This window comes from Aureobasidium pullulans, assembly GCF_000721785.1.
Source record: "Aureobasidium pullulans EXF-150 unplaced genomic scaffold scaffold_5, whole genome shotgun sequence".
NCBI classification, from domain to species: domain Eukaryota; kingdom Fungi; phylum Ascomycota; class Dothideomycetes; order Dothideales; family Saccotheciaceae; genus Aureobasidium; species Aureobasidium pullulans.
In genome coordinates this window covers 351,797-378,344 of record NW_021941025.1, presented here as the reverse complement: position 1 = coordinate 378,344, position 26,548 = coordinate 351,797, and the positions used below count along the sequence as shown (strand labels likewise).

The window sequence follows — 26,548 nt, the reverse complement described above, 5'->3', positions numbered from 1 at the left end:
TCAAGGAATCACTACAATGTTGCCGCAGCAAACAATCGACAAACTCCTCAACCTCGTCGTCGACAAGCCCGACGAAGTGCTCCAACATCTTCAAAGCGCGCCACAACTAGCAAACCAACAAGACCGCCACGGCTACTCGCTCCTCCACGCCGCCGCATCCTACAACCACCCTCACGTAATCGATCAACTCCTCTCCACCTACAACGTCTCGCCCAACCTCGTAGACGAAGATGGCGAGACTGCTCTATACTCCGTCGAAACAGTAGACATGGCACGCCTGCTGGTCGAACAACACAACCTCGACACCAACCACAGGAACGACGAGGGTCAAACCGCTGCTGAGAAGTTCGAGGCTGAAGGCGATTACCCCGAGATTGCTGCATACTTGTCTTCGCTGGTCCCCGGCGGTGCTGCCGCTTCTATTCTGTCGCAAACCGGCAACCCTAGCGCAGAACAAGCAGGTGCTGGCACAGTCGCCCCTGGAGAAGCCACAAATGGTGCTGTTCCTCCACCGCCGCTTCCCCATGGTATGAGCTTGGAATTGGGCACAATGGCTGAGAGCGAGATGGGCGAGGCTCCGGATCCGGAGTTCAGAAGGAGGATTGAAGAGTTGGCTGCTAGACCCGATTTCGAGAGCGAAGAGACACAAAGAGAGTTGAGAGAACTGGTGCAGGATGCGCTGGGCGGTATGGCAGGAGAGAGTAATGTTCGCCAGAGAACTTCATGAGGAAGAAAAGAACGTGTACAAACATCATACTATACCCACAGACATGCCGATAGAACGAAAGAAGCCGCAAATTACACTTCTTACTCGAACTGCCTTTATCTCAGCAGCGCCTTACAAATTATGCAAAGCTTTGCTCACCAAAGCTCACCAAAACTCTGCAACATCTTTGCAGGTACAACCAACACCAAACCCCTACACCCTAGAAGGAAATCATCACCTCCACCAACCTCAAGTGCAGACAAAGCATGTTGTCTAAAGCATCACCCACACTGCATGCCAATCACACCACTTCATCAAACCCGCAATGGCCCGTGGAGAGAAAGCGTGGACACTCGATGAAAGATGGCCATGATACCAGACGAAAAAAAAAACACTGGGTACACGGACGAACACTCAACAGCCTAGCCGCCTCATCATACGTCAGTAATACGAGTACAAAGCTATCGGATCGATGACCCTTGGAAGGTTACGTCGAGGCCTCGCTCCAATCTTGTTCCTCCAGCCACTCCTTGCTTTCAAAGCCCCCCGGACCACCTTTTTGCAAGTGAAAGTGATATTCGTGCATTACCTTCGTAACTACACTCCCACCGAGCTATGGGACCAATGAAGTGGTAAGGCTCGATGAAGTAGTATAGAAGCCTGAGTCGCGTCCTACTAGACCAGGCATTCCTCCACAGTCTTCGAGATTGAGAAGTCTTTCGGCGGGTAAGCAGGATAAGACAAGGGACGTGCTGAAGGGAAAGATGCTGTCGAGTGTGTTGACGAAGAAGAAGGGATGGAGAGAGATGAAGAAAGTGTTGAAAGGTAATATCAAGAAAAGTCGCGGGCTTATAACTTGCATCTTTTCTTGCTGAGAATATACGAGGGCATCCATGTGAAAATATCCTATCTCAACACTACCAATGCCTAACCACATGAACAACACTCTCACCCTCCAATTTCTGCAATAGCGCTTGCACTTTACTCCTCTTCAACCCCTCTCTAGCTCCAATCTCTTCCATAGCCCTCTTGCCATCGAAATGCTTAACCAGTACACCCCAATATTCTTTTGCTTCTGCATCTTTCAGATTCGCGCCGATATAAGCAAGCCATCTACTTTCTTCAGTAGACGCTTTATGAGGCGATAGGACAAGAGTTTGTTCATAGCTTGCAGGATCGCAGGAAGGCAGGGATGCAGAGGCGATGGTGGAGGTATCGTCATCGTGGTTACTGCTGTTTGAAAGAATAGATGGAGGCGAGGGTGCTAGATCGCGAGTGGCTTGGAGATTTGGCGATGTTTCCGCTCGATGGGGTTGAGGTGGTGGTGGTATGGCCGTTCTTCCACTACCATTGCTTCCTGCATCGCTGGCAGATCTTGACAATGTGGGTGATAAAAGCTGCGAACTCGCAATCGATAATCTCGAACTGGCGACTTCGGAGATGGAGTCGAAATCTTCAGAGGTGCGTCTGTCGTTACTGCCTTGTTGACTCAATTTCGAATTCAACGCTGCTTGTTTCAGCGCACTCGGTGGTCGTTTCGCCACTTTCTCTTCAAAGTCCGCGCGCATCTTGATTCCCACAGCTGCTTTTACCTCTGCAGACACCTTCACCCAAGCAAACGTCCTGAGTTGTGTCACCCACGCTCCTCTCAACAACCAAGCCAATATCTCCATATAAGCCGGTTTATGATCTTTACTAGGAACCAAAAACCCATACTGAATAGGTTTCCCGCTCAAATTCTGCAACATCTTAGGTAAACTAGGAAGAGCAGAAAACCTCGCAGCATACAATGGCATGGCTTTGGTGAGTTGCCGCATATCGCAATTGGGAGAAACGATGTAAGTGTCTCTGATATGCAGGGGTGGGATAGCTCTAGCTCTGCGCCAATAAATCAGGTGGCGGGCTAAGAATTGTACATCTGAGAGTGGTAGGGATAGGGCGGCGGAGAGTTTGGTGAGAGATTTGGTGGGTGTCAATTCGCGGATGAAGAAGGCGAGGGGAGAGGCTGGGTCTTTGCCGTCGCCTTCGACTTCTTTGAGCATGATGTCTTTGTCTTCGAGGAGAAGGAGAGCGGCATGGGGAGATAGAGATTGACCGTCGTCGGATAAGCTATTTGCGGTAGTGAGCCATAAGCCAGGTAATTGTGGCTCTGTGGGCGTAGGCACATAGGGTGTCGAGATGGCCTGTGGAATCTGGATGCTCGCTTCGAAGCCTTGGCCGATACTAATATGGGCAATCTTATTGTTTGCAATACTGGTATACAAGATAGCAATTGCCTTTGCTAGCGAGCATTGCGTTATCAAAGTCGGCCACAACACAGACATGGGCGTCTTGTTCTCTTTTGCTTGTGCTTTCAGTGATTGCATCTTCTTCGCATCTTGATAGATGGCGTTTGAGCGAGCTTGTTCATAGCGAAGGGCTTTGGCAAATTTCTTGACGACATTGTCGTACATTTCCTGCAGACGAATGTGGTATTCTAGGGCCGGTGGATTCATAACGAAGACGACGTGGAACATGGTCATTTCGTCTTGGTTACTGTTGGCACTGCCAGTCTCTGAAGCAGCCTCAGACATGTTGGCATCAGACCGGTAACTGTGTGGCAAGTCTGAGGACTGAGGCGGTCGTCGAGGTGTGAGGGGTGACAAGGGTGGACTGAACATGTCACGGCCTTCACCTTCTTCGTCGTCGTCATTCTCATTCTCACTACCGCTGCCATTCGCATCTTCCTCCTCTTGGCCGTCACCGCCTTGACTGCTCTTCCCATCTTGTGTTGTTGCCCTCCTCTTGCTCTTCTTTTTCTTCCAAGTTCCGTCATCGCGTACAAATATTGGGTATCCGAGAAAGACCAGATCATCCAGCATAACCTCGAAGCGTTTCTTGTGCATGCTTGACGGGGGTGAGAGCATCATCTCAAGGCCCTCTACCGGATATCCTAGCAGCTTCTCCCATTCACAGACATTGCGCTTATCGGTCGTGGTGGTTTCGTGGCGTGCGTTGTTCGTTGATCGATCGTGAGTCGCATTATTGTTCGCCGCAGCTGGCGAAGGCTTGTCGGCGGGAGAAGAGTTCAGATCCAGTACATCGACATCCAAATTGTCGATGTCATCGTCGTCTTCGTCATTATCCGGTGCGTCCGAGTGCAGCGTGCGGGTCGTCCTCTTGGAAGAGATGCTTCCTACACCACGACTCTGCGATACTATACTCGGTCTTGCTGTCTGTCGCGAGGATGTCGTACTCTCGTCATCAGAGACCACAGTCTGATCATCGTCCGACGAACTGCCAGCATCCTCTGAGTCGCTGTTCGCTGATCCAAAGTGCCATGATGTGTTGCGCTGAATCGCCTCAGGGATCCCCGGGTAATGGAAGACGAGTCGCGGACCAGATCGAGTACGGATGATGAGAATTACAGCCACCAGCGAGGGATTGGGCGGTAGACTGAATGGTCGGATAGGCATTGCTGTTGTATTCCAGACACGGGTCTGTGGTTCATGTACTGTCGCGTGCCATAATAAGGAGTAACCAGCTTACTACCTACATCAACTTGATTTGGTAGAGCAGCTGAAGGTATCTGTCTGTTCAGGACATTGCAGTCAATTGCTCAAGCTGTCTTGCTATCGTACATGCTTGGAAGCTTGAGAGCTCGAATCTCAACTCCGACTTCGGCTTGAGGCTTCCCCGACCACCGGCACCCTGTCCTTCCTTGTAAAGATGTCCGATGTTGTACTTTGCTGTTAGGGCCGTCAATTGTATGAAATAACCACCAGGCCAGCTCCCTACCTTCTTGATTGCGATGAGGACGCTCGACTAGCTGCTAAAAGTCAGATGCTTTTGACATTGCTATGCCTGTCAACAAGCATGCATAAATGCATCTCCCCCATGGACTTGTTCCCCTATCAATACTCCACTAGGCACTCGAGCAACCACATCGAAACTCTGACAATAGAGACAAAGTCCGGCCTCTTTGCGGCTACGTCTGGCATGTACACCACCAAATCCTATGCTCTACATTCCTGAACAGACTAACCACACTCTGCCCCAATTCGCGATCACCATCGACGAGTCATGCCCCAAATCCTTCCACAACAACATCCCTCCCACTGTCGCACGTATAGCACGTATACCGTTCAGCTCTTCCCTCCGCAATCAAGTCACACGCTTCCTCTTTCCCCCTCGTCACCTCTTTCCCCCCAATCCAAAATACCATAGCTCTACGTTTACAGTGGCGGCAAATGGGCTTTCACTGTCGCAGTAGCCGAAACCGCCCCACCAGCACGCAACGTAGAATAGCATTTCCCAAATAGGACACAACCCCGAACTCTAAGCTACACAAACACGCATAACCCGCGGGTCTTATATCACCGCGCAACGCAACCTGTGGAGATCGATGGGAATGTCGACAGATCTAGACTCAAAGGTTATGAAACCTACGAACCAGCGTACTGTAGAAGATATAACGTTCAAAATGGTGGGATGTTGGATAAAACCCGCATGCCCGCTGGAAACGTTGTGTGATGTCTGTCTGCCACTGACTCGGTGTGCATTAACCGGCTCGGCCGACAAAAACCGTCGTAACACTCTGGTAATATTTGTTGCTTATTGCGGGTTACTGTTGATTTCAAAAAAGCTGCGAATCTTGAGCGATCCGGGGCTGCGCACACTTTAAGAATTTCACGACGTCGAAATGTTAAACTCGCTATAACACTACGGCGCCTTCCTTAAAAACAGGGCGGATAGTACGAAACTAATGCTTACACTGCGCGCTATAAGATTATCGAAACAGATTCAAGAAAATAGTGACTTTGTGATTTATTTACCTTGTAAAATAATGTAAAATAATCAGATTCGCAGCGGTAAATTTACAACAAAAAACAGCCAAACTTTGGTAGATTTCTCTGGCAAAACTACTGCGAAAATAATAATTGACTTTTTTTGATATTCGTCCATTTTCCATTTTTTTAATATCTTTAGGAAGCGCAAGATAGCAGTAACAAGATGCACCTATTTATTATATCTGAAAATCGCGCGCCGTAGTGTTATAGCAGTTTGAAGTGACGGATCGCTCAAAAAAAATCCATTTAGAAAATTTGGCGGGGATCGGCTTCGTGGAGGATTCGCAGCTATTTTGAAATCTACAGTATGCAATAGGGCAGAGACATGGTTCGAGTCATGAGTTTAGCTGAGTGGTCACGCAAAGGCTGTACGCTGCTGACGGTAGCATGAAATGATGAGAAGGATCGATAGTCCCGTAGTGGCTGTATGAGTTGCAGGTATGTGGATCAGTAGTCCTTGACCAGCTTCAGGGAGTCGCCATCTGCGAGTAATGGGTAATAGTTTAGCACGTATAGGACGAGCTGAAGCTGGAGCTGAGGAATTGAAGGAGGAAATGACTGAATATTAGGTATGTAGATAGTCTAGATCGGTTGGGGGGTATCTCTAAGGATTCTGTTCTGTCGATGCCAGTGTGAAGAGGAAAGGAAAATGCAGGAGTGCTAGAAGACGTCAAGAGTGAAAACAAACAAGGCTTTTAATGCGCTATGCAGAACGAGAGAAAGCCACCAGGGCCATCAGAATGCAAGGACTACACGCGCTCGTAAACAGCAGTGTCATCAGACAAGTAATCCTTGCCATCCTCGATCGATGCACTTGATCTCGACCCTGCATTTCTTTCCTCTGTAGTCGTGACTTGCACACTCTTACTGATTCCGTGATCCCAAGTCTTGAGGGGCATCATATCTCTGTCACTCTCGCCTGGGAAGATGTTTTCCTCGCTGCTGTTGTCATGGTTGTTTGACAGAGGCCGTGCGCCAGTGACAGTGGTGACGACAGTATGCTGGTTGCGACCGCCGTTTTCTGCGCTGTCCAGGGGGTCGCCCTTGCGGTGTGTGCGTCTGCCGAGCTTGGTTGACCATTTGAGGTTGGAGTTTGCGGGACCAGAGGAAGGAGCGTCGGGCAAGAGCTTGGGGAAGAACTTCTGGACGAGAGGGCGGAGAGTAGCCAAACTAGCTGCAGAGATACCAATGCCGACTTCGACGGTACTCCATAGTGCAATGTATGTGGATGTGTAGAGGAATTCTGAGAAGATTGTGTTAGTTGTTTGCCATCTCTGTATATGAAACGTGATCGCATTAGCACGCAAGATACACCATTACCGAGCTCTCGGGTCGCCGACTGAGCACCAAATTCACCGTCAAAAGGCAAGATGATCTCTCCTGTACTGAAGGTGTCCATCGAGGGCGCGAAAGGCTATACGCTCTCAACGGACACGTACTCTGTTACTGAAACCCTCTTGCCTTTTGATAAGTGGTTTGATGCTCGGTTGGCGACCGCAAATCTCGATTTTGGGAGTAACTTCTCTCCCGCTTCGTGCACGTCAGATGTTTGTTCTTACCTCCTTTGTACGTTCCAAGTTGCTTGACATAGGGAAGGCGGACCAGAGTTGAAAGAGATCCGATAGCAGCGAAGCCAAGAATAGCAGCAACCACGATCTTGGTGTTTCTTCTCATGTTGAGATCCTTGACGATGAAGATCGGTAGGATACCAAAGAAGAAATCGGCTGCTCCGTTGAGAACGGATGCAATATAGGAGATGACGACCAAAACCATAGGACTGATACAGTGGCCTTTGGCATTTTCCGAGAAATCCCAGTAGAATGAGATAGGCGTGCACTGGAACAATGCGACGAGGAGGTATATCGTACCGATAAGCATGGTCGCTGCCATCATAATTCGGATGATCAAAATGTGCATCTTGTTTTGGGTGATGCGTTCGAGGAAAAGGCCGACGGCAACCTTCAAAATTGATGCCGACGCGGTATAGAAGACCTCAGCGAACATCCAGGCAGCGAATCCAATGTGTAGGTCCTCATGGGGGATATCCTTGCGGTGTCGTCCAATACCATGTGTTACAGCCGCCGCTTGACATGATAAATATCCCGTGAATAGTAATAGCGCGACAATCATGGCGACATCGTCCCTGCCGAAGGATTTGATCATGACAGCACTGTCAATGTCAGTAGCTTGTATCAAGTTGAGTCATGTGGAATATATATACCGGACATATACCCTCAATCCAACGATGACCCATGTGAGGACCCAAAAGGCGATCATGACACCCATTACCTGGGGTCTCAAATCATCGGCACCCATGATGGCAATTGGTCCAATGTACTGTTCAGAAAAGGAGTGTCGAGTAAGTCTCTCCGACCAGAAGACAGAGATCCAGGTACTGTAGTCAAGGGAAAGACCGTGCGGAGGGACAACCCCGAACAAAGAACTTGAGTAAGGAATCCGAAGGAGTTGACACCCAGCATGTCAACGCGGGAGGCGTAGCAAACATATATCAGGAACAAGAACAGCAGTGCAAGGACCCCGGCGAAGTACGGACCCTCTCGTCATGTCTCTGCCCAGAGTGCACCATGGCGTACCTGAGTACCTACCACCGCTCATCGCCCTTCACCCACAAAAATCGTAGAACCCGCCGCTACTAACCTAATACCGCTTGTACCCAATGGCCCAATCTGCGGTGCTGGAGCAGCAGCACGAGAAAAAATAGTGTCCAACCGCCAGGTCTATCGAAATAAGGTGCGGTTGGCGGTAAACCCTCCGCGGACGAGCTGCGACCACGTTGGCGAGAAAAGCCAGGTCCAACGGAGGGAAGCGGGCTAGAGTAAACGTCCCAGAGCACGTACCTGGAGCAGGTCCAAAGCACATCTTGGCCACGCAAAAAAGACCAAGCCAACAAGAGGGCGTAGCTTCGAGATCTGAATCTCGAACGAGAAAGAAGCTCCTTAGATCCGTCTCAGGTTTGGAGGTTGTTTTCTCAAGCGGACACAGCGGGTCGGTGATGCCTGACTTTGCCAAACTCTATTCACATCACCACGAGTCATCAAAAGCAGACTCGTTATTCGCAACGGTTGTGCTCGTCAAGCGAATGTTCAACAAATGATTTGAGAGACACAGGCTTGTGGGAGTTTTGCTCCGCAAGCAATGGAAAAGCAGTAATAGAACCGATCAAGCGTTGGGCGCCAGAGATTGGAATCAGAGTCATAGAGTCATGGAATTGAGGTGTTGGCATCGAGAATATGGAGCTCGATGATTCACACAGAATTCGAGAACATTTTGCACCCTTTGGCTGGAAGGCCATTGAGGTTTGTTGCTTCGGTTATCCCCGGTGTATGCAAGTGGCAGTGGCAGACCGCCCTCTCACATGATCTGAAGGGTTTATCCCCGCGACGTGGAAGTCCCGGCGGAGTAGCTTTTTGCCCTCATGCATGCCCCTGCGCATCACTTCTTGATTGCCTTGATGGCGAAAAGGGTACTCCCTACAAATACTTCTTTCCTCGTTCACGCATGTCAAAAAAAGGTACGAACTTCTCTCGAAAAGCCAATCCCCAGAATGACAGTGGAGATTCGAGTTGTGATGGTTTGGCTGTGAGAGGCATCTTGATTCATGATTAGTGAGCTTTGTCGTCTGTTTAGCCCTTGATCGATGTTCGTGAAAGCAAAAAATCTGGATTCACGAAACACGCGAGATCGATGAGATTCGGATTGCGCGAGGCTGGAACCTTGTTGGAACAGGTGTACCAAAGTCGAACAAAAAGGGGTCGACGGGCTACACGGTGAACCTTGACCGTCCAGAAGCAAAAAGATCCATGACAGACGAACCTGCGGACCTCAGGGTAAAAAAACATCGTCACTCCTTCGCATGTTTCCTTGCTCTTTCGCGTCCGAACATCTCCAAGATATGCACCAAGCAGGAGTCATGAATGTTAGGGCTATGGCTGGGTACTCGTACAAGATGGAGAATTACCTTCAGCCTTTCGAGCCTATCACCCGCAACAAGCAAATGCGACTCAGGAGTCAGGACACATTCGTCAAATGGCTTGGCCTTCATTCGAGGCTCGGAGCTGGAATTGTCAATGGTAATATCGGAAAGGCATACGCCATACATCCGATCGGGGCGCCGGGCTCAACCTTTCGGGAGTCTGGGAGCTCGATTGCCAATCTTCCTTCACTTTCGAGAGTTGCATGAGTCGTGAGTAGTTTGTTCGTTGTTGGTTTTCATACAAGGGGTACTGTATATCCTGAAGACGGTCGAAGACATTTTCCAAGAAGAAACACCACGCTGCTCGATATTCACAAGCTTCACCTAAACCTCTGCCTTCATCTTTCTGAAGAAGTCCATAACGCCGGTGAAGACGACGAGCAGGATACCACCACCAGGACCCAGTCTCAAGACCTTGGGCAAGAAACCCTTGTACAGAGCGCTGAAACCTTCCTCCTTGTACACCGTGCCGAGGGCAGGCCAGGCCCAGTTGTACTTGGGCACACCTCCAGGCACTCTGGGGGAGTTTTGGATTCTGCTCTTGACAACATCCATGGGAGTGTTCAAGATTGTACCGACAGTTCCACCAACAGCACCAGAAGCCAGATCATTCAAGACTTGAGACTTCTTGTTCTCGGCCTTGGGAAGGAGCTCGCGGACTTGGAAGATACAGCCAAAGTAACCAGCGTTCCACAGAATGTGTCTCCACATTGTGCTCTCAAGACCTTGGTATAGAGTAAGAACACCCTCTTGTTGGACGACCTTGCGTACACAGTCGACCAGACCGTTGTACTTGTGTGATTGTGCCTTGTCTTGCAGACGGATCTTGACCAACTCGAAGGGAACGACGACGAAAGACTCGGTAGCACCAGCGGTGGCGCCAGTCAGGACGGAGAGACCCTGGGTCATCTTGGTGACGCCGAAGAGGTTACGGTAGAACTTGCCCCACTCGTCGTTGGCAGCGAACTTGGTAGCTCTGTGTGAGGTTAGGAAGTGTTTGCGCATGTGATAGTAGTGACGACCAACCTCTTGGGAGCTTCCATGAGGATAGGAGCCTCAATACCTCTGTACAGCCTTGAGAAGCCTTCATTGCGGACGATCTTGCGGAAGCAGTCGACCATGCTGTTGTAGGCCTCCTCACCGGTAGCGGTTGAGCTTTGGAGCTGGATTCTTGTCTTGACGACATCCAATGGGTACCTGAAAACGTGTTAGACATAAAGGTGGGTGTAAATCAGGCAGATGGTCGCGTGTACATGACAAGAATCTGGATATACGTCAGTCACGAACGGGTGAGGATTCAATGGTTGAGGTGATGTACCTCGGACACACCAGCAACGGCACCAGCGATGAACTGGTACACGAAGGGGAGGGGCTTAGGCTCTTGAGACATGATGGGCGACTGGACTGATGTGGAAAGAATGTGGTTGCAAGTCTACAATTCAATCAACGAGAGACTGTCGAGCGCGACGGATGATGGAAGTCGCGACGGCTGATTATCTGCGGGTCCGGGCCGACGTCGCTGTTGGAGGAACCTCAGCCCGCGGTTGAAGACCTGCTTGCTCAAACATGGTGATATTCGTGATAGCATTGGAGATAGTACACCAGGAGTGTACAAGTTAGCTCTATAACACTATCAGATCCACCTTGCATTCAGATGCCTCTTGTGAGACAACCGTGAATGCACCGGACATATGTGGCATTACCCCAGCCTGAGCGGTGTCGGCGATTCGTGGTCAGCAACTCGATGGAGGCTGCGATCAATACTCGAGTAGCTGTGACAATACATAAAACATTTGAGAAAGGAGTCAAGGTCAGTGAGAGCGAAAAGAAAGTCAGGCTCTCAGTAGACCCTCGCTGAGTCCTGGATATCATTATTGTGTCTTCTGATAGCAACTCGAGAAGGTACGGAGCTCGGCAGGAGTCAGACTCCGTCATTGCGTGGACCCTGCACATTCCTGGTGCGGGGAAGAGTCCGTACGGCTCGTCACGGACCCCCTTGGCCGGGACAAATTAGAAGCGGTAGCCTGTAGCCTTTCAGGCTGCTCTGGCCATTGGCAAGTCCCATAACTGCTTCAGACACGCTGCCCGCCGACTGAACATGGCAGCTGCAGACGTAGCAGGTACTTTCTACGCACTCGCGCGCCCGTCCTTCTCGCCCACGCAGCGCTGACACGTTATGCCGACAGAGCGCTCCGCTCACAAGAGGCCCTTTGCTGCCTGGGTCAAGCGTCTGACCAACCTGCATCCAAGCAGCAAGAAGGCAAAGAAGGCCTCGCAGCTCAAGAACAACCCATACCCGCAGTCCGGCCGTGTCCAGCAGTGCCGCCACGAATCAACAAGCTCTCATTCCAACTCTGCTTCGGATAATGCCAGCCTGAACGTTCACCACACTCCCAATTCGACTGCTAGCCGGAACTCGTCGCTCTCGGCCCCTCCCGTAAACAGCAACCGCTCGCAAGCGAACACCGTCGCAACCAACCCAGAGACGATCAATTCGGATGGAGGCTATTTCAAGTCGTCAACCAACGGTCGAGGCGGCGCCCTGAGCTCAGTTGACGGTGCAGGCCCGAACAGCACCTTCTCCTCGCCTAGTCAATCCCAGCAGTCGCTCACAACTACTCTTACAACCATTCAGTCGACCACCGCTCACCTCACCCCCAATCTGCCTCTCACGCACTTCTCACAGCAGCCTCCATCAGCCATTCCTGCTCATCTCGCTTCCAACACGAACACGAACAACAATCACAACGCTCACAACGACAATGCCTCCATCTTGACCCTGGCTTCCTCGTCCAAGCGTCGTCGTCGTTCTATGGATACAGATGCCTCGGTTCGCGCCATCGCTCCCAAGAGCATGTGGGGAGACAGCAGAGAGTCCCTACCTTTGAGCGTGCTAAGTGGCAACATCGAACACACATCTGCTCGCCCGTCAGTCGGTGGCCTCGTCAGTGCCGAGCGCGCCAGCATCTACTCCTCCCGCGATGTCTCTGCTCCCGCCATTGCCTCTGATCGCAACAGCTACTACGCAGCAAGCCACCGACAAGTTCGAGACCGTGAACGCGACAAGGACGGCCACCGTGATCGTGAGTATGGCGCTGACGGCAGATCCATCAACTTCGATGCCAAGTCGCTCAACTTCGATGGCAGAAGTCTTGGTGGTGATGTTGGTAGTCTGAGGGGCTACGAGGGTAGTATCCGCAGTGGAGCTCTGGGACATGGCCGCAATGATAGTATTCCTAGCGGTGCACCTAGCCCAATGGTCGGCGGTTCTCCTTTGCTGAGACGGCCTTCTGGTGCTCTAACTTTCAGTTCCGACGTTCGCGATAAGGAGGAGCATGAAGCTACCGATCACAAGACTCATGCTTAGCGGCGGGCTTTCTTACTCATCATCGAATGGGTCTACTAGGGGTTTGCGTACTTGTGCTTTACTGTGGTTTAGGGCGTTCTCGGGATGCGGTCTGCGATTTTCCTCTTTTCTACCTTTGTTATATACCCCGTCTGCAATACTCGCAGTCTCAGATTGGTCAAATCGAGAAACAATTATTATTCGTTTTCCAGGGGTCGTTTACAGCAATGTATCCCTCCGGTTCGGCTCTCACTGGACACAACCCTGATGCGAAGAAAACATCGTGCGTTTCAACAACTAGATGCGTGGATGAATCTAGCCCAGGGAGTGATGTTTTCCATATAGAGTGACCGCCATGGTCGCGGTGTCTGTTGTCGATCTCCTGGTCCTTCAAACGTCTGTACCTCCTTTTGATCTGTGGCTTCTTTCTCAAATCCATATACTACCATCCCTTGTTGCACGCTTCTGCGATAGTTTGAAAGATTCTACCGCTGTTGTTGATATCGAAATATCTATCTTGACCATCTGGATACGTCAAGCTGGGGATTCGATATGGCAGATGTGTTAGAAGGGTACGCGACATTTTCTTTTTACTTTCGGGCGAAGAATTCGATGAAAAAGGTAACGCATAAGGGTAAAAGAAATCTATGGCAAGGAGAGGGAGGAGCGAGTGTACAGCGGTGGCAGTTTTGGAAAAAGAGGGTCGAAGAGATGGCAAAAGACGAGGGGGTTGGAGAAGAGATTAGGGAGGTTGCGAGGGAGACGTTGGAGGAGATGAGGAGGGTGGATGGGAATGGATGATAGAGGAAGTGCTTTGGAATGGTTATGATGGGATAATGAGGGTGACACACTGGTCGTGAAACCTTACAACAAACAACTCAATCAACGACCACCTACGCAGTCCTTCTGCTCCCAAGTATGTGGCATGAACATGAGATCGATGGTGCTCAAACCTGAGTAGATCATTCAGGCGATGTGAAATCGATATCATCACTGTGTCTTCTGAGCTCCATTTCTTTAATCATGTAACTGCAATGCAATGCAGGACAATGACCTGTTGTCGATCAGTTCATTGTGGCATCTCGCGTGCGTTAAACCTTGATTTCTGTCTGCTGTACCGATTGGTCTTCGAAATGTGAGACTGCTTTGGGTATAAGGACAGAGCGGGTAAATAGTTTAGTGTCGTTGAGGTCTCGAGTCACTGCAACATGAGAAGACTTCCATTACGAGACTCAGCATGATCCTGCAGCGTAGAGTTTTGTAGCAAATGACAAAGTTCGTGATATGTATGATATGTACAAAAGATCTGATCCTCCACTTTTCCAATATATGCCTGTATACGAAACAGTCTCTTTAAAGCTTGGCCTTAGGACCCTCTTGCTTGAGCATGGCCTCGGCAACCATACGTCTCTGGATCTTGCCAGTAGCAGTCTTGGGCATGATGTCGGTGAAGAAAATCTTCTTCGGGAGCTTGAACTTGGCGACACGCTCGGCCATCCATGACTTCAGGTCTGCGGGTTGAAGCTTTTGGTTGTCCTTGAGAACGATGGCGACACCGACGTCTTGACCGTACATGTCATCTGCGATGGCGAAACTGACGGCTTCAGATACAGCGGGATGTTGTGCCATGACATTGTCGAGCTCGATAGGACTGATCTTTTCACCACCCTTGTTGATCAATTCCTTGATTCTGCCAGTGATGATCACATATCCATCCTTGTCCTGCTTGCCCTGGTCACCGGTGCGGAAAAAGCCCTCTGCGGTGAATGAAGTCTTGTTTGCTTCGGAGTTGTTGAGGTAGCCGGTGGTCACGTTCTCACCACGAATGCAAATCTCAGCTTCACTACCTTGAGAGACTTCCTTGCCGGCTTGATCGAGGATCTTGACCTCAACACCTTGGCCTACACCAACAGAGCCAGGTTGGCGCTTGCCCTTGTGAGGCAGAGGATTGGAAGTCATTTGATGCGCGGCCTCGGTCATGGCGTAGGCCTCAAGAACAGGAGCCTTGAAGGTCTTCTCGAGCTCGTGGAAGACCTTAGGAGACAAAGGAGAAGAGCAAGAGCGAATGAAGCGAATGTTTGGTAGAGGAGACGGAGTAGGGCTCTTGAGCAAGATCTGGTGGATGGTGGGTACCGCAGTGTACCAGTTTGCCTTGTGAGTGGTGAAGTCACGCCAGAAGTCGGAGGCCGAGAACTTGGCCGGAACGACAACAGAACCACCGGACAACAAGGGAGCCAAGAAGCCAGCAAGGAGACCGTGAACGTGGAACAAAGGCATGACCAGCATGGTACGATCAGCAGAGGTCAACTCGTAAGTTGCCTTGATGTTTGACATGGTGCGTGTCAAGTTCTTGTGGGAAAGAGGGACAGCCTTAGGACGACCAGTGGTGCCGCTAGTGTGCAGGACGAGAGCAACATCATCAGGCTGAGCGTACTCAATGGACTTTTTGCCCTTGCCCTTCAGCTTTCCCTCATCCTTGATGTCCAGAACCACCTCTTTGCCGTTCCAGTAGCATTCTGCAACAGCAGCGTTGTACTTCTGCGCGGCCTTGACAGCAGGACCGTCTGCCAAACCCTGAGGAACAAGAACAAGAGCAGACTTCAAGTCGTCAATGTAGAACTCGAACTCGGACTGCTTGTATGCAGGGTTGAGAGGGGCGGCAATTCCACGCTGCCATGCTGTTGCCAGGAAAGCGACGATGAAAGGGTATGTGTTGGGAAGAGCGATTGAGACGGCCGAGGCAGGAGTGATTCCCAATTTGGCGAGTTTCAATTGGAAGGAGAGGATGTCGGCTGTGAGTTGCTCGTACGAGACGGTCAAAGCCGGGCTTCCAGGCACGATGATGGCCGTGTCATGAGACGAATGTGAGAAGGCGTTCGTGAGGGTCGTCATTTTGGCAGATGGTTCAATTGAATGTGTCTATTAGATGGGAGTATCAAGTAGCAAGAGAATTACGACAGTAGACAGAAGGAGGAAAAAAAGAAAGCAGCGATAAGCAAGTACGCGTACAAGTGCCGCTTGATAATAGTCGGAGATGGCTGTTACTGCGGGTGATCGGGTGGGTGGACTTAACGGATGCTGTCATAGTTGTAGATCCGACCTTTCCCCGCTCCCGCAGTTTGAGAACAATCCCTGGCTTGGCGTTGACTTGGGCCATCGTCGTCGTCGAGTCGCTGTCTATTCATCGTCGCGTAACTACAAGTCGACATGCCGCCGTCACTTTATGCAAACCTGCTGGATCCAGCTGCAGCCCCTCCAGCAGCCACAATCTCCGGCGCCCCCGTAAAATACTCGTTCAAGAAAGATGATGAAGCTCCGGTCCAAGTAGAAAAGAAAACACCCGATGGTACCTTCGCAGCTCAATAATCAAAAGTCCCGCTGATGCTCAATTCGACGCAGCCTCTCTCCGTTTCCAACCTGCAATCAAGCGTCCTCAGCCTGTACAGAAGCAAAAGCCCAGGCCAAACTCGAATCCCACCCTCGCAACAAAACCTCCACCGCAGCCTGCTCCCCCTGTCGCAACTGGGCCCATTGTCCAGAAATGGCAAGACTCTCAGCAGGATGACTTTGATGTTGTCAATGAATACCACAAGTTCCAGGAAGAGCAAAAGGCTCGTCTGAAAGAGGAACGCAAGAGCAAGAAATCAAAAAAGGCTTCACTTCACATCGACGACATTGATTGGTCTGCCCCGTACAATGTCCAGGACGCCTTTACCAAGACCCGCACAAAGTTACGTCTAGATGCCTGGAAACACTCGGATTCAAAGTTCAACGCTCGCTATCAATGGAAGCAGACGCTGCATTCCTTCAAACGATCTGGCACGCCTCCGCCAGCTAGACATGAGCCCACACTCGCAACAGACGTCTCGTACAAGAACATGCCACCTCCACAAGAACTCTCAGAATCTGTCAAATCCTCTGCTGCTCCTCAACCGCTATCTGCACCACCACCGCCTGCTGTTGCTCCAGTCGCATACCCTCCTCCTGCCGCTTTCAACCACTACCCACCTCCTACCTTCGATCAATACCCACCTGCTGACTTCAACCAATATCCTCCCCCGCCTCCACCTCCACAGTTCTCTGATGTCCCTGCTCTCCCTGGTCTACAGTACTATCCGCCCCCTCCTCCCCAATTTGTGCCTCCTCCACCGCCTGTTCAGACATACCAGCCCGCGCCTTCGCCCGTTCCGACGCCGCCAGCTCCATCACAACCGTCGGGAACTATCTCACGGGAGCCTGTGCGCTATGAGAAACCAGCACAAACTGAGGACGATATCGACACTGCCCCTGAATCCATAAACATGGAGGTGTCACAGGAACCTGAAGTACGGACATCTGCCCCTGGCCAGAAAGGCTTTGCTCAGAGATACATGGAGAAGATGGGCTGGAAAAAGGGAGAAGGTCTTGGAAGAGAAGCGACTGGTATTACGACAATTCTCCGTCACGAAGCCACGAAACGAAAGCGCAAGGGAGATGCGGAAGGTGGTGGCTGGGCACAGCCTGCTGCAATGGGCCGCATTGTCGGTGGTAAAAAGACAAAGACTGATGTTCGCATAGACGAGAGCAAAGCCTTCAGTCTGGTTGCCAAATTTGAAGGCATGCTTAGGGACATGGACATCGATCAGGCCATCGAGGAGGACAATCTGATGCAAAGAATTGGTGAGAAGCTGGAAGACTACGGTCGATCAGAGCGCGTCTTCATCGATCGCGCTACTGGAAGGGTGTTTGTCAAGTTTACAAGCGCCCTGAGTGCTTTCAATGTAAGTTTGACAATAGCTGCACAAATTATTCTATACTGACCTGTATCACAGGCTATCAAAGCAAGCGACGGCACAGACTTCCTAGGCAACGGGCGTATCGTTCAAAGCACTTTTTTCAATGCTGACAAGTTTGAAGAAGGTATCTATGAATAGGCTCGAGCAATGTTGACTAGTAGATAGTTCTGGTATAACACTGACTTCATGGCCAAGCTCTCTAGGGTCGTGAATAGTGAGATCGCGTCTAGCAATCATTCTTCATGATCAACTCCTCAGTCCACAAAACCTTCTTTCCTCAGGATCATCTTCATACTCAAGAACTATCTGGAATTCATCATATAAAAAAATCCAGGCAACCCAGCATGACTCGGACGTTGAGACACGACATGCCATCACCTCACGCTGCTGCCATTTTAGAGTATGTAGGTAGAGATAAGGCAGGTCGGGGAAATCTCGTGGTTACCTGTTGTTGCGTTAGGTGTGCAAGCTGCTGGATTTACTCGTGGGTATGATAGGGGTAGGTAGGGGGATGTTTGTGGAACATCATGGGGTCAATTGGTGAATGCCTGTGGATGGGTGTGGTTGATTTAGTTTGTGCTTTGGTTCATGGTGATGAGTTGGAAAGGAGCGAAAGGGGAGAAGCTGATGCTGAATGATTTGTTCACGGACTTCCAGTGGAGAGTTGTTTTGATGGGAAAGAATTACTGCTTTGCGACGCGGCGGAACCTGGGATGATGGTTTTGGCAGTCACGTCCGCCATGACTTCCCTTAGTGCGTCCCTCGCTCTCTCTTTCCATCCTCTTACTGGTTCCTTCTCCTTGATGTTCATCCACCTGCCCACTGCTTTGAAACCCGAGATGATCCTCCCGGTAGTAGCAGTGCCCAGATAGGAAGACCTTACTGTCTGACAACAGCTTTCCACCCCACCAAGTCAGTCTCATCCCTGCACACTTCTTATCCACTTCCTCATCAACTCCTTCGACTTCTCCTTCCACCCCTCATCCCCCTCCTCATCACTCCAATAATCCTCCTCATACTCTGGCGGCTGTTCACGACTCCACCCCTCATCAATCTTCCACTCTGCCAAATTTCTCTGATTCCTCAACCTTATGGCCTTTTCCTGCCAATCATCACATTCATCCTCCAATCTCTGAATCTGCTCTTTGTAAAACACTTCTCTGTCTTTTAGTAATCCGTACATTTGCATTTTTGTGCCGTGGAGGTCTTCGATCAGTTTGACGTTTTTTAGCTTGCGGAGGTGTCGGTTTGTGGTTTTTATGCGTTCGAGACGGGTTTGCAGTGTGTAAACTTTTGCACTCCAGGTGGTTTTTTCTTCGAGGAGGAGTTGGTGGTTTTCTTCGAGATCGGCGAGTTCGCGTTTTGTGTTTGCGAGATCGGTGGATCGTTTTGCGGATAGTTTGTCACGCTCATCCAGTCTTTTGTGTAGTTCGGTGACGTAGGTGGTTTCCTCTAGTTCGAGGACGTGGATGTCTTCTTGGAGTCTTTTGATCTCTTGGCTTTGGCTTACGTTCAAGGTGTGTAGGATGTCGAGCTGTGCGGAAAGTGATTCGATTTCAGAGTTCTGAGCTTGGAGTTGATCGTTGCGGACCGTATCTGCTGCGATTTGGGAGGCGATTGTTGCTTGAAGATGAGGAACGTCGGTGGACTGGACTATGGACGAAAGGGGAGTGGCGGGTAGAAGGGGATTGTTAGGGATGACTGGATGCTTGGGCAGGATATGGTTGATGTTTTGGCCAGGGTGAATGATTGCGTGGCCAGAGTTGGACTCTTGCTCATCGATTGTGCCTCCCCTGTTGTCTTGAGACAGTTTGAGGCGCTGTACATGTCAGTCCAGGCAGTCGATTATGTTGAGAAGTACAAGTTTGGGAGGGTTGTAATCGTTTAGGACTTACCTTTGCTTCATTGGCCTCTTCTGGTGTAAGAGGTCGTCCTCGGGATGGATCAGGCACGAGTGGGTGTTCGTGGACGAAATTAGCAGCCTCGTCATCGTAATCAAGGCCCGTTAGATCCATGATGTGTTGATATGCTGTGTTATGGAGGAAGTGTCGAAGGTGTAGATTTTGAGATGATCTATCTTGTGTTGTATAGTGCTGGGATATGCTTTCACTTTCTATCGAATGCGGGAGTGTCTCGGAACTTGGAACATACAGCAAGCAAATGATGACAATGACGTTCGAGACATAAAGCAACTTTGTCGCGTGTTCTGCCGGTAACACCTAGGCGTTTCACAACGCATATCTCGAAAGCACTGGAGCCCTTTGGAAGCACCCATCAAAATGCACAATTGAGTTGGATTAGAAGTAGTTGGCCACTGAGAGTCATTATCCCCCAATTGTTTCACACTATATCACAGATATCCCAGCAGCACTGGAGCCCCTTCAAAACACCCGTCAAAATGCATAGTTGTATTGGATTAGACGCGGTTGACCACTGAGAGCGACTGTACAGATTACCCCTTTCGATGGACATGAGAGATCTCAACGGTACCGCTACCCTATGAAGATATCCATCAAAATGCAGAGTTGAATTGGGTTTCACGTAGTTGACCACTGAGAGTCACTCTTATTCACGCTCTCACTGGACAAAACACTGATGGTACAAAAAACTGTGCATTTTGACGGGCCTAAAGCTGCCCCTGGTCCGCCCGCGGAGCGAGCAATCGTTTCCATCTATTCTATCTACTGACCCCTTGATGCGAGACGGTCACAAGCCTCAGCAAGCTCGGCCTGCAGCCTGGTCGTCAATTGTGTAAGAAAGTTGTGGTTGCTGACTGCCCTCACATACGCCCTTATGGCATCGATCCTCATGCTGCGATTGTTCTGCTGCAGAGTTTCGACTCTAGCCTCGTTCTGGGCGTTTGCGGTGCGGAGCGCGTTGTTCTGCTTCTTGATTGCCTGACTCTCGGCCAGGTGCACCTTGCGTTCTTCGTGGTGACGCATCTCTTGGGAGTAGAGCTTCTCCTGGAGCTCACGGAGTTGCTGCTCGAAGTTTGCTTTTTCGAGAGTCGTGAGAGTCGTGCCATGCTTCACTGCGGCGTCGTACTGTTCTTGGGCGTGTTGGAGCCTGTCGAGGAGGTCTTCGATGGCGTTGTCCTTGAGGAGAGTGAGGTGGATGAGGCGGCCGATCTCCTGATTGCTCTTCATGCCCTGGTTGCGAAGGGTTTCGATCTCGTCGTTCTTCATGATCACCTGATCGAGCAGGTGTGTGGCAAGTTTGTCCTATCAGGTATCTATCAGAATTTGCCTTATTGATATGACAAGCAGCGCTTGACATCAAACTTACATTGACTTGCGCCTTTGCTTCCAATGCAGCATTCTGTTTTTGTAGAGCTTTAATAGCTGATCGGGTATCGTTCTTCTTGCGCTTGAGCGCATTTGTCATCTTAGACCACATGCTTAGAGATCTCGTCGCTTTCGAGACGCTATGAGCTGCTGAGGACGTTGACGAGATGATGCAGTTGTAAGGTCTGAATTTCAGCGAGTAAAGTAAAGTCTAGAATTGCAGGTTGGCAGAAGTTGGTCGGATGATTGGCTCTAGGTAGCACTCCGTCCCTCATGCAAGCCTTTGAACGTGCTTGTAGGATTGCGAGAAGTTTTTGATAGTTGGGTACAGGTCCGAAGAGAGCAGTCCGAGACGAGCGGTTCGAAGAGAGGACTTCGAGGAGAGCGTTTCGACTAGAGCACAGTAGACCATCACTCGATCACGATAGAAGTCGTGCTTTTCAATCGCAGTTTTCGAAGTTCCTTGTGGCAGACGGAGGCTTCCCTTCTTCTTTGTGGTACCTACACCTTACTCCTATGTTACTTCTCCGGTTCATGAAGACCTTTCTCATCGTTGTTCTCAATGATCAAATCCACCTTGCCCAAGTGTTCGGTGATAAAAGCATTGTTCTTGCCGTCCGACTCGTCGTATTGCTGGTAACACTTGTCCAGGTCTTTCTCAATACCCTTGTTCTGCCTCCTCTTAGCAACCCTCTTCCTGCTCAATCCAGGCTCAACATGAACGAACCACTTGTCGTCCACGAGTTCTTGGATCTCTTTCCAGGGCTCAGTATCGGACAGCAGGTAGATTCCCTCGAAGATGAGAACTTGTGTCTCCACGTCCACGATTTCGCCATGCGGGTGAGGATCCATAGCCTCCTCATCGAAATCAGGAGCTCGAATTTGTTTCTCCATCTTAGTTTGATGCCTGCACCTCCTGATGAAGTCTACCATCGCCTTGCCGTTAAACGTCCACTTAGCACTACGTCTAGCATGTGCCTTTTCCGGATCGTCCGTCTTGTCCAGGTCGGCCTTTGGAAGCATGAAGCCTTCGACTGATACAACACTGCAGCTAAGTTTGTGGTCTTTGCCAATGCGTTCGCTAATGTCTCCGCCGATGGTGGATTTGCCGCTGCCCGGGCCACTAGCAATAGCAATCATGTAGCGATGTTTGTGTTAAGGTCGTTCTTCGACAGGAGAGTCGCGGCCAGTCTTCTGTTTCGAAAGATTGGCGTAGTTGTCTGCTACACGCTGGGCGAGCTTTGTGCATACTTGCTCCATCTGCATTGTGTCGGATGTGGTATTGGAGTGGTTAACTGTTGGTGTTAAATGGTAAGTCAAGACACAGAGAGGAAACCTGCTTTTTAACACTCTCCTCCGCTCGAAGGCTTTGTTAACGTGCCATGCTCTTGACGGGATTTAGTGCCAAAAGCAAAGGATTCGAAGGTCATGACAACGTTAGTCTCCGAACACGCGAGCGACTGAGAAAGCACTAATGCTAATTAATTCTGGTCAATGTGGAGTGTCTCCGCATTTGTTATACACAATTAGGGGAGGCTCTGCTGGGGATCTGCAAGGGACCCATCTTTCTTATGTCGCATGGCCGACGTCAGATTTGATGATTAGGGACATAGTGCCAAAGTGTATGACAAGCCAGAAAATAGCAATTTGTGGTCGGACCTTATGGAGCTGAAGAAATGATAGACATGGGTTTTGAGTCGAGGAAGATTGGGTATAGTAGAGGAGTACTGCTGGAGAGACCTGTCCGCGTTTGCTACGCAACATACAAAATCATGTCAAAGATACTCATCGTGACCGAAGCATGGGCGGTTGTTTAGCTTGTACTCGTAAGTCTGGGAGCAAACAAAAAGTCGGTGCATGGCACAAATAGGCAAGTACAGAAAAATCGGGAAGGTTCAAAGATCCCGTGACGTCAATGCGACGTCGAACTTCACCTCACCTCCTCCTTTGCTCTTGCCAGAAACATTCGTGCATGAACAGAACGACTCGATGACTCGAAAATCTGGGCGAAACGTTCAGCGTAAACACATTTATGCTATTTTATATGGTGCGTTATCGTCGTGTGGCCAGCAAGAGCCATAGCAATCATGAACCGTAGATGGAATACTTATAGAGTTCCATTTAGAATCCAACTGGAGTTAGACTTGACACCAGGTTCCCTAGTGCTCCATCTCCATTCGCATGCGCCATGGATCCTAGATGTAGGTGCAATTTTGTGCAATCCACCAGCTTCGCCACAGCACCGTCCGAGATGGACAAGACTCTCAAACGATGGCTTCTACAAGACTTTCTTCGCTTTCGTCACGGACTTTAATGCTTTAGAGGATAGAAAGATCTTCTCATGTTCTGGAACGCTGGCTACTTTTTTGATTCCTCAACATCCAATTCTTCGATCTTACAGCTCTTCTGACATCCTAAGTGCATCTCGAAGAAGGTTAGCATTACTGTAGCCTAGCCCTCGATGATAGGGGTGTTGTACTTTACGTACAGTTGGGACCCTATAACAGCTTGCCGATATACGTCCTCGCCATCTCTCTCGACTACCCTCAACCATGACCGACCTCGAAATTATGTGGCAGCCCAAGAATAGTACTCGTTGGACTGATGATATCAACCAAATAACGGCAGTCATGGTGTGGACTCAATCGCTTCAAAAGATGGATATTCGTTGATGTGTTCGTGACATGGGCTGTTGCAGTTGCGAAAGGAACTAGCAAGCAATCCAGAATCAATCAGCCCGGCGGGTGTCTCTTTACCGGCTGGCGAAGAAACACAGATTGGCTGGAGAGGACTGTCTTGGTCTGCTCCAGACGCCAAATACGAGCGTAGAAGCGACACATGCCGGCCCAGGCTGTATATATCGCGCAGTACACCTTGGGCACCTCTTGTGGATTTGCATTTCCGACGGCCAGACTGTGGATAGAAAGCTCGGAAGCTGGAGGCTGCGTAAGTCACGCGCCCCGTCGTTTCTGTATCTGCGTAGAAGATCCGATACAACCAGAGGCTCAATGGCAAGTCGCGTAACTGCGCGCGAGCGGAGAGACAAGGACTTCTATGTACACGTCTTTGCCCCGGGGCTAGAAGTTTGAGTCGGCCGTGGCGCAAACACAAACCTCTGGGGGCTGTATAGACATGCAAAGAGTTGAGTCTTCTTTGTAGCGATGTTCGCTTCTCAATCATGACTTGCGCATTGCTCGCGGCTGGACACTTCCCTCGAATCTCTGCGGTCTCATGTTCGAAACCGTGAAGCAGCAGAAGAAGAAGATACGTGGCAGAAAGCCTTTTTTGCCAAAAGAGCAAATGAAGCTACGCCGTACGGTGGAGGAGAGCGTCGCTTACTCTTGTCCACTAGATGTATGGAGGGCCCAATCGATTCGATATATATGTTTGTCGTTTCATGAACTCATGGTGGAAGCCCATCCACCTCGATTGGCGAGCAAGAAGCTTTAGTCAGTCTGAGTCTTGAGTTTCTGCCATGCGACATGAACCATTCGTTTTCGCACTTGAGCTGGGGAGAGAAACCCCAGGACGCCCATGCAGTTGTCGAGAGTGCAGAGTATATAGGGCTCGTCAAATTCAGCTTCGGCAAGCATATAGGAGCTTTGAGGGGTGAGAGATTGGCAATGCCTTGCCACGCTCTCTCTGAGGAAATACTTGATCATGACTGCGCCGAGCGCTTTATGATCATGTTGACATAGGGGCAGTCGGCAGTCAATGGGTAGGCTGTGATCGCTCCACATACGCGCTTTCCGCTACATTTCGCTAGTGGATGGTCTGGCCACCATCGAAATGTTCTCAAGCGGTCAGGACCAGCCAAACTGGTGAGTCTGGTATATACAGACCTCGTCGTATTTGGTCTTTCTTCTCTTGTAGGGTACTCTCTGCTTTTTCTTTTGCTTCTTCTTCTTCTTCTTTTTGCTCCTATCCTCCATCACCATCGCCAGTTCCAGCATCATTGTGGTAGATCGTACCACAGTACCTGGTTTCCATATATCCACGTATACTCCATGCCATATGCTGTCTTCTTCTGCGACAGGATATAGCTGACGGGCTTCTGGAGGTGGCACGACATAACGTTGCAGAAATCGGAGGAGAGACCATGCTGTTGTTCCCAGCTCTGTCGGTATATAGCAGCGTATCGTTCGGCCACTAGTATCTTGGGTAGATCAAGCACTGGTTCAGCAGTTGTTGGTAGACTCTGGCTCGCTGGCCATCTCTCGAAGTCTGTCCTTCGTCGACTTCAGCGTTTCTCCCGCCATAGTTGCGGGTGTTGGACTGCGTTCAGCCCTTTGCGTTGGACTGTGCAATTTATTGACCTTGAAAGAATCATCTTCATCTGATAGAGCACCGCCGCGGTGATGGTGTCGTTCCCGAAAGCCAGGGCCAAGTTTTTTCGTGCTTCTTTCTCCTTTGCGAAAGAATGAACAAATGACGTCGAAGCTGATATATATCGAAGGATGGAGGAGTGGCCATTCACTACAGAATATCGAGGTAGGCGCGCTCTAGCTCGGAGCTAGGTCTTGCCTCGTAGCGACTCCATTATATCGGTCCCACATTTTGTGGTAGGTGTGCTCAGGTCTAATATGAGCTCAAGATTAATGCGCATGGACGATTGTTCCAAGATGTCTGTAAGCCAATGTATAGGAGCGAGAGCTCGACTATGACGAATGGCTTTGAAGATGCCGAGAACAAAATCCCGATATAGATATCGAGGCCAAATGACTGAGGCTCTGGATTATATACAGCGTAGGTGGCCGTATTTGGTGTGTAGTAGTCATTGACGAGAAGGCTCCAAGTGTCAAGCTTGAGGACGACGAGGTCGCTCCAGAATGAGGTTGATATTCGCCGTGCTCTGGGTATTTGCACATTTTCTGCGCTTCCAACAATGCATTTCTGTCGTTACACAGATAATGGATTGAACACAGGAAGCCGAATTATATCCCCCACAGGCGTATTCCGCCTCTGATGGTAGCCAACAAGTACAAAAGATCGTAGTTGTGTATCGTGAGCTTGGAGTTCTCGTTTGTAACTCCAATGGACGGACCCGACTGCCTCGAGTCTGTTCAGAATCGCGAGATGAGATGGACAGGCATGAATCCAGCCGGAGCGGAAGCTGCAGACGCAGTCGTCCGGAAATATGGCTCAGGGGATACCATAGTTGACACCACATCCCTTGTATATATGCAAGGCCTGCAGCCCGAGAGAAGAATGAAGGCGTCTTGTCGCTATCTCACAGACGGAGGCGGTGGAAGAGACCTTGCTCAAGCTCTCCGTACAAGAACTTGAAGATTGTAGGTAGGCTCCGCACTGATAGCTTTGATCCTTCGCATCTGTATCCGGTATATAATGATAGCAGAATCCTTGTGTGTTTTGGAAGGCGTGTACGGCCATCATGGTTATTGTCTTCGTGGAAGTAGATGATATAGACGTCATCGAAGGGGGAGCGAGCAGGACCGTTCCCAGGTTGGACAAGATTGTGTCAACGATTCACAGACATGCAAGCGCTGTAAACTGAAACTTTGCTGCCAGAGAGCAATGAAGGCGTCTTGCCGCTGTCTGACCACTCTCAGCCAAGATTGACGAAAGCCATACCGGGTATGCTTTTCGAGCAAAA

General features: G+C 50.1%; 10 protein-coding genes across 10 annotated transcripts; 3 read left to right on the top strand and 7 right to left on the bottom strand.

The window, feature by feature from the left end:
- Positions 1-16: 16 nt before the first annotated feature.
- On the top strand, positions 17-727 carry M438DRAFT_333279 (uncharacterized protein; the record flags this gene model as incomplete). Its single annotated transcript, XM_029903590.1, has 1 exon — positions 17-727. The coding sequence occupies one exon, from the start codon at positions 17-19 to the stop codon at positions 725-727; it is 711 nt and encodes a 236-aa protein (XP_029762557.1).
- An 896-nt stretch (positions 728-1,623) lies between these two features.
- Positions 1,624-4,301, bottom strand: M438DRAFT_314816 (uncharacterized protein; the record flags this gene model as incomplete). Its single annotated transcript, XM_029902627.1, has 2 exons — positions 3,787-4,301; positions 1,624-3,669 (listed from the first exon to the last, which is right to left on the bottom strand). Exons 1-2 carry the CDS (start codon positions 4,159-4,161, stop codon positions 1,624-1,626), a joined length of 2,421 nt encoding a protein of 806 aa, XP_029762556.1. The 5' UTR covers positions 4,162-4,301.
- Positions 4,302-6,081: 1,780 nt separating this feature from the next.
- Positions 6,082-8,227, bottom strand: M438DRAFT_363565 (uncharacterized protein). Its single transcript, XM_029907653.1, has 3 exons — positions 7,757-8,227; positions 7,095-7,705; positions 6,082-6,778 (listed from the first exon to the last, which is right to left on the bottom strand). Exons 1-3 carry the CDS (start codon positions 7,849-7,851, stop codon positions 6,285-6,287), a joined length of 1,200 nt encoding a protein of 399 aa, XP_029762555.1. The 5' UTR covers positions 7,852-8,227; the 3' UTR covers positions 6,082-6,284.
- Positions 8,228-9,695: 1,468 nt separating this feature from the next.
- On the bottom strand, positions 9,696-10,919 carry M438DRAFT_363564 (putative mitochondrial 2-oxodicarboxylate carrier protein; the record flags this gene model as incomplete). Its single annotated transcript, XM_029907652.1, has 4 exons — positions 9,696-10,505; positions 10,556-10,726; positions 10,783-10,793; positions 10,848-10,919. The coding sequence occupies 4 exons, from the start codon at positions 10,917-10,919 to the stop codon at positions 9,854-9,856; spliced, it is 906 nt and encodes a 301-aa protein (XP_029762554.1). The 3' UTR covers positions 9,696-9,853.
- A 708-nt stretch (positions 10,920-11,627) lies between these two features.
- M438DRAFT_372970 (uncharacterized protein) lies at positions 11,628-12,896 on the top strand (the record flags this gene model as incomplete). The annotated part of the gene is made up of 2 exons (XM_029908390.1): positions 11,628-11,649; positions 11,716-12,896. The coding sequence occupies 2 exons, from the start codon at positions 11,628-11,630 to the stop codon at positions 12,894-12,896; spliced, it is 1,203 nt and encodes a 400-aa protein (XP_029762553.1).
- A 1,123-nt stretch (positions 12,897-14,019) lies between these two features.
- Positions 14,020-15,952, bottom strand: M438DRAFT_343826 (acetyl-CoA synthetase-like protein). Its single transcript, XM_029905074.1, has one exon. The coding sequence runs from the start codon at positions 15,765-15,767 to the stop codon at positions 14,229-14,231; it is 1,539 nt and encodes a 512-aa protein (XP_029762552.1). The 5' UTR covers positions 15,768-15,952; the 3' UTR covers positions 14,020-14,228.
- Positions 15,953-16,179: 227 nt separating this feature from the next.
- Positions 16,180-18,219, top strand: M438DRAFT_363561 (uncharacterized protein; the record flags this gene model as incomplete). Its single annotated transcript, XM_029907651.1, has 3 exons — positions 16,180-16,199; positions 16,249-17,635; positions 17,687-18,219. 3 exons carry the CDS (start codon positions 16,180-16,182, stop codon positions 17,786-17,788), a joined length of 1,509 nt encoding a protein of 502 aa, XP_029762551.1. The 3' UTR covers positions 17,789-18,219.
- A 74-nt stretch (positions 18,220-18,293) lies between these two features.
- On the bottom strand, positions 18,294-19,665 carry M438DRAFT_403989 (uncharacterized protein; the record flags this gene model as incomplete). The annotated part of the gene is made up of 3 exons (XM_029909695.1): positions 18,294-18,532; positions 18,584-19,469; positions 19,546-19,665. The coding sequence occupies 3 exons, from the start codon at positions 19,663-19,665 to the stop codon at positions 18,294-18,296; spliced, it is 1,245 nt and encodes a 414-aa protein (XP_029762550.1).
- Positions 19,666-20,331: 666 nt separating this feature from the next.
- M438DRAFT_333271 (uncharacterized protein) lies at positions 20,332-21,034 on the bottom strand (the record flags this gene model as incomplete). The annotated part of the gene is made up of 2 exons (XM_029903589.1): positions 20,332-20,871; positions 20,936-21,034. The coding sequence occupies 2 exons, from the start codon at positions 21,032-21,034 to the stop codon at positions 20,332-20,334; spliced, it is 639 nt and encodes a 212-aa protein (XP_029762549.1).
- Positions 21,035-21,453: 419 nt separating this feature from the next.
- On the bottom strand, positions 21,454-22,136 carry M438DRAFT_314802 (P-loop containing nucleoside triphosphate hydrolase protein; the record flags this gene model as incomplete). The annotated part of the gene is made up of 1 exon (XM_029902626.1): positions 21,454-22,136. Exon 1 carries the CDS (start codon positions 22,072-22,074, stop codon positions 21,454-21,456), a length of 621 nt encoding a protein of 206 aa, XP_029762548.1. The 5' UTR covers positions 22,075-22,136.
- Positions 22,137-26,548: the final 4,412 nt, after the last annotated feature.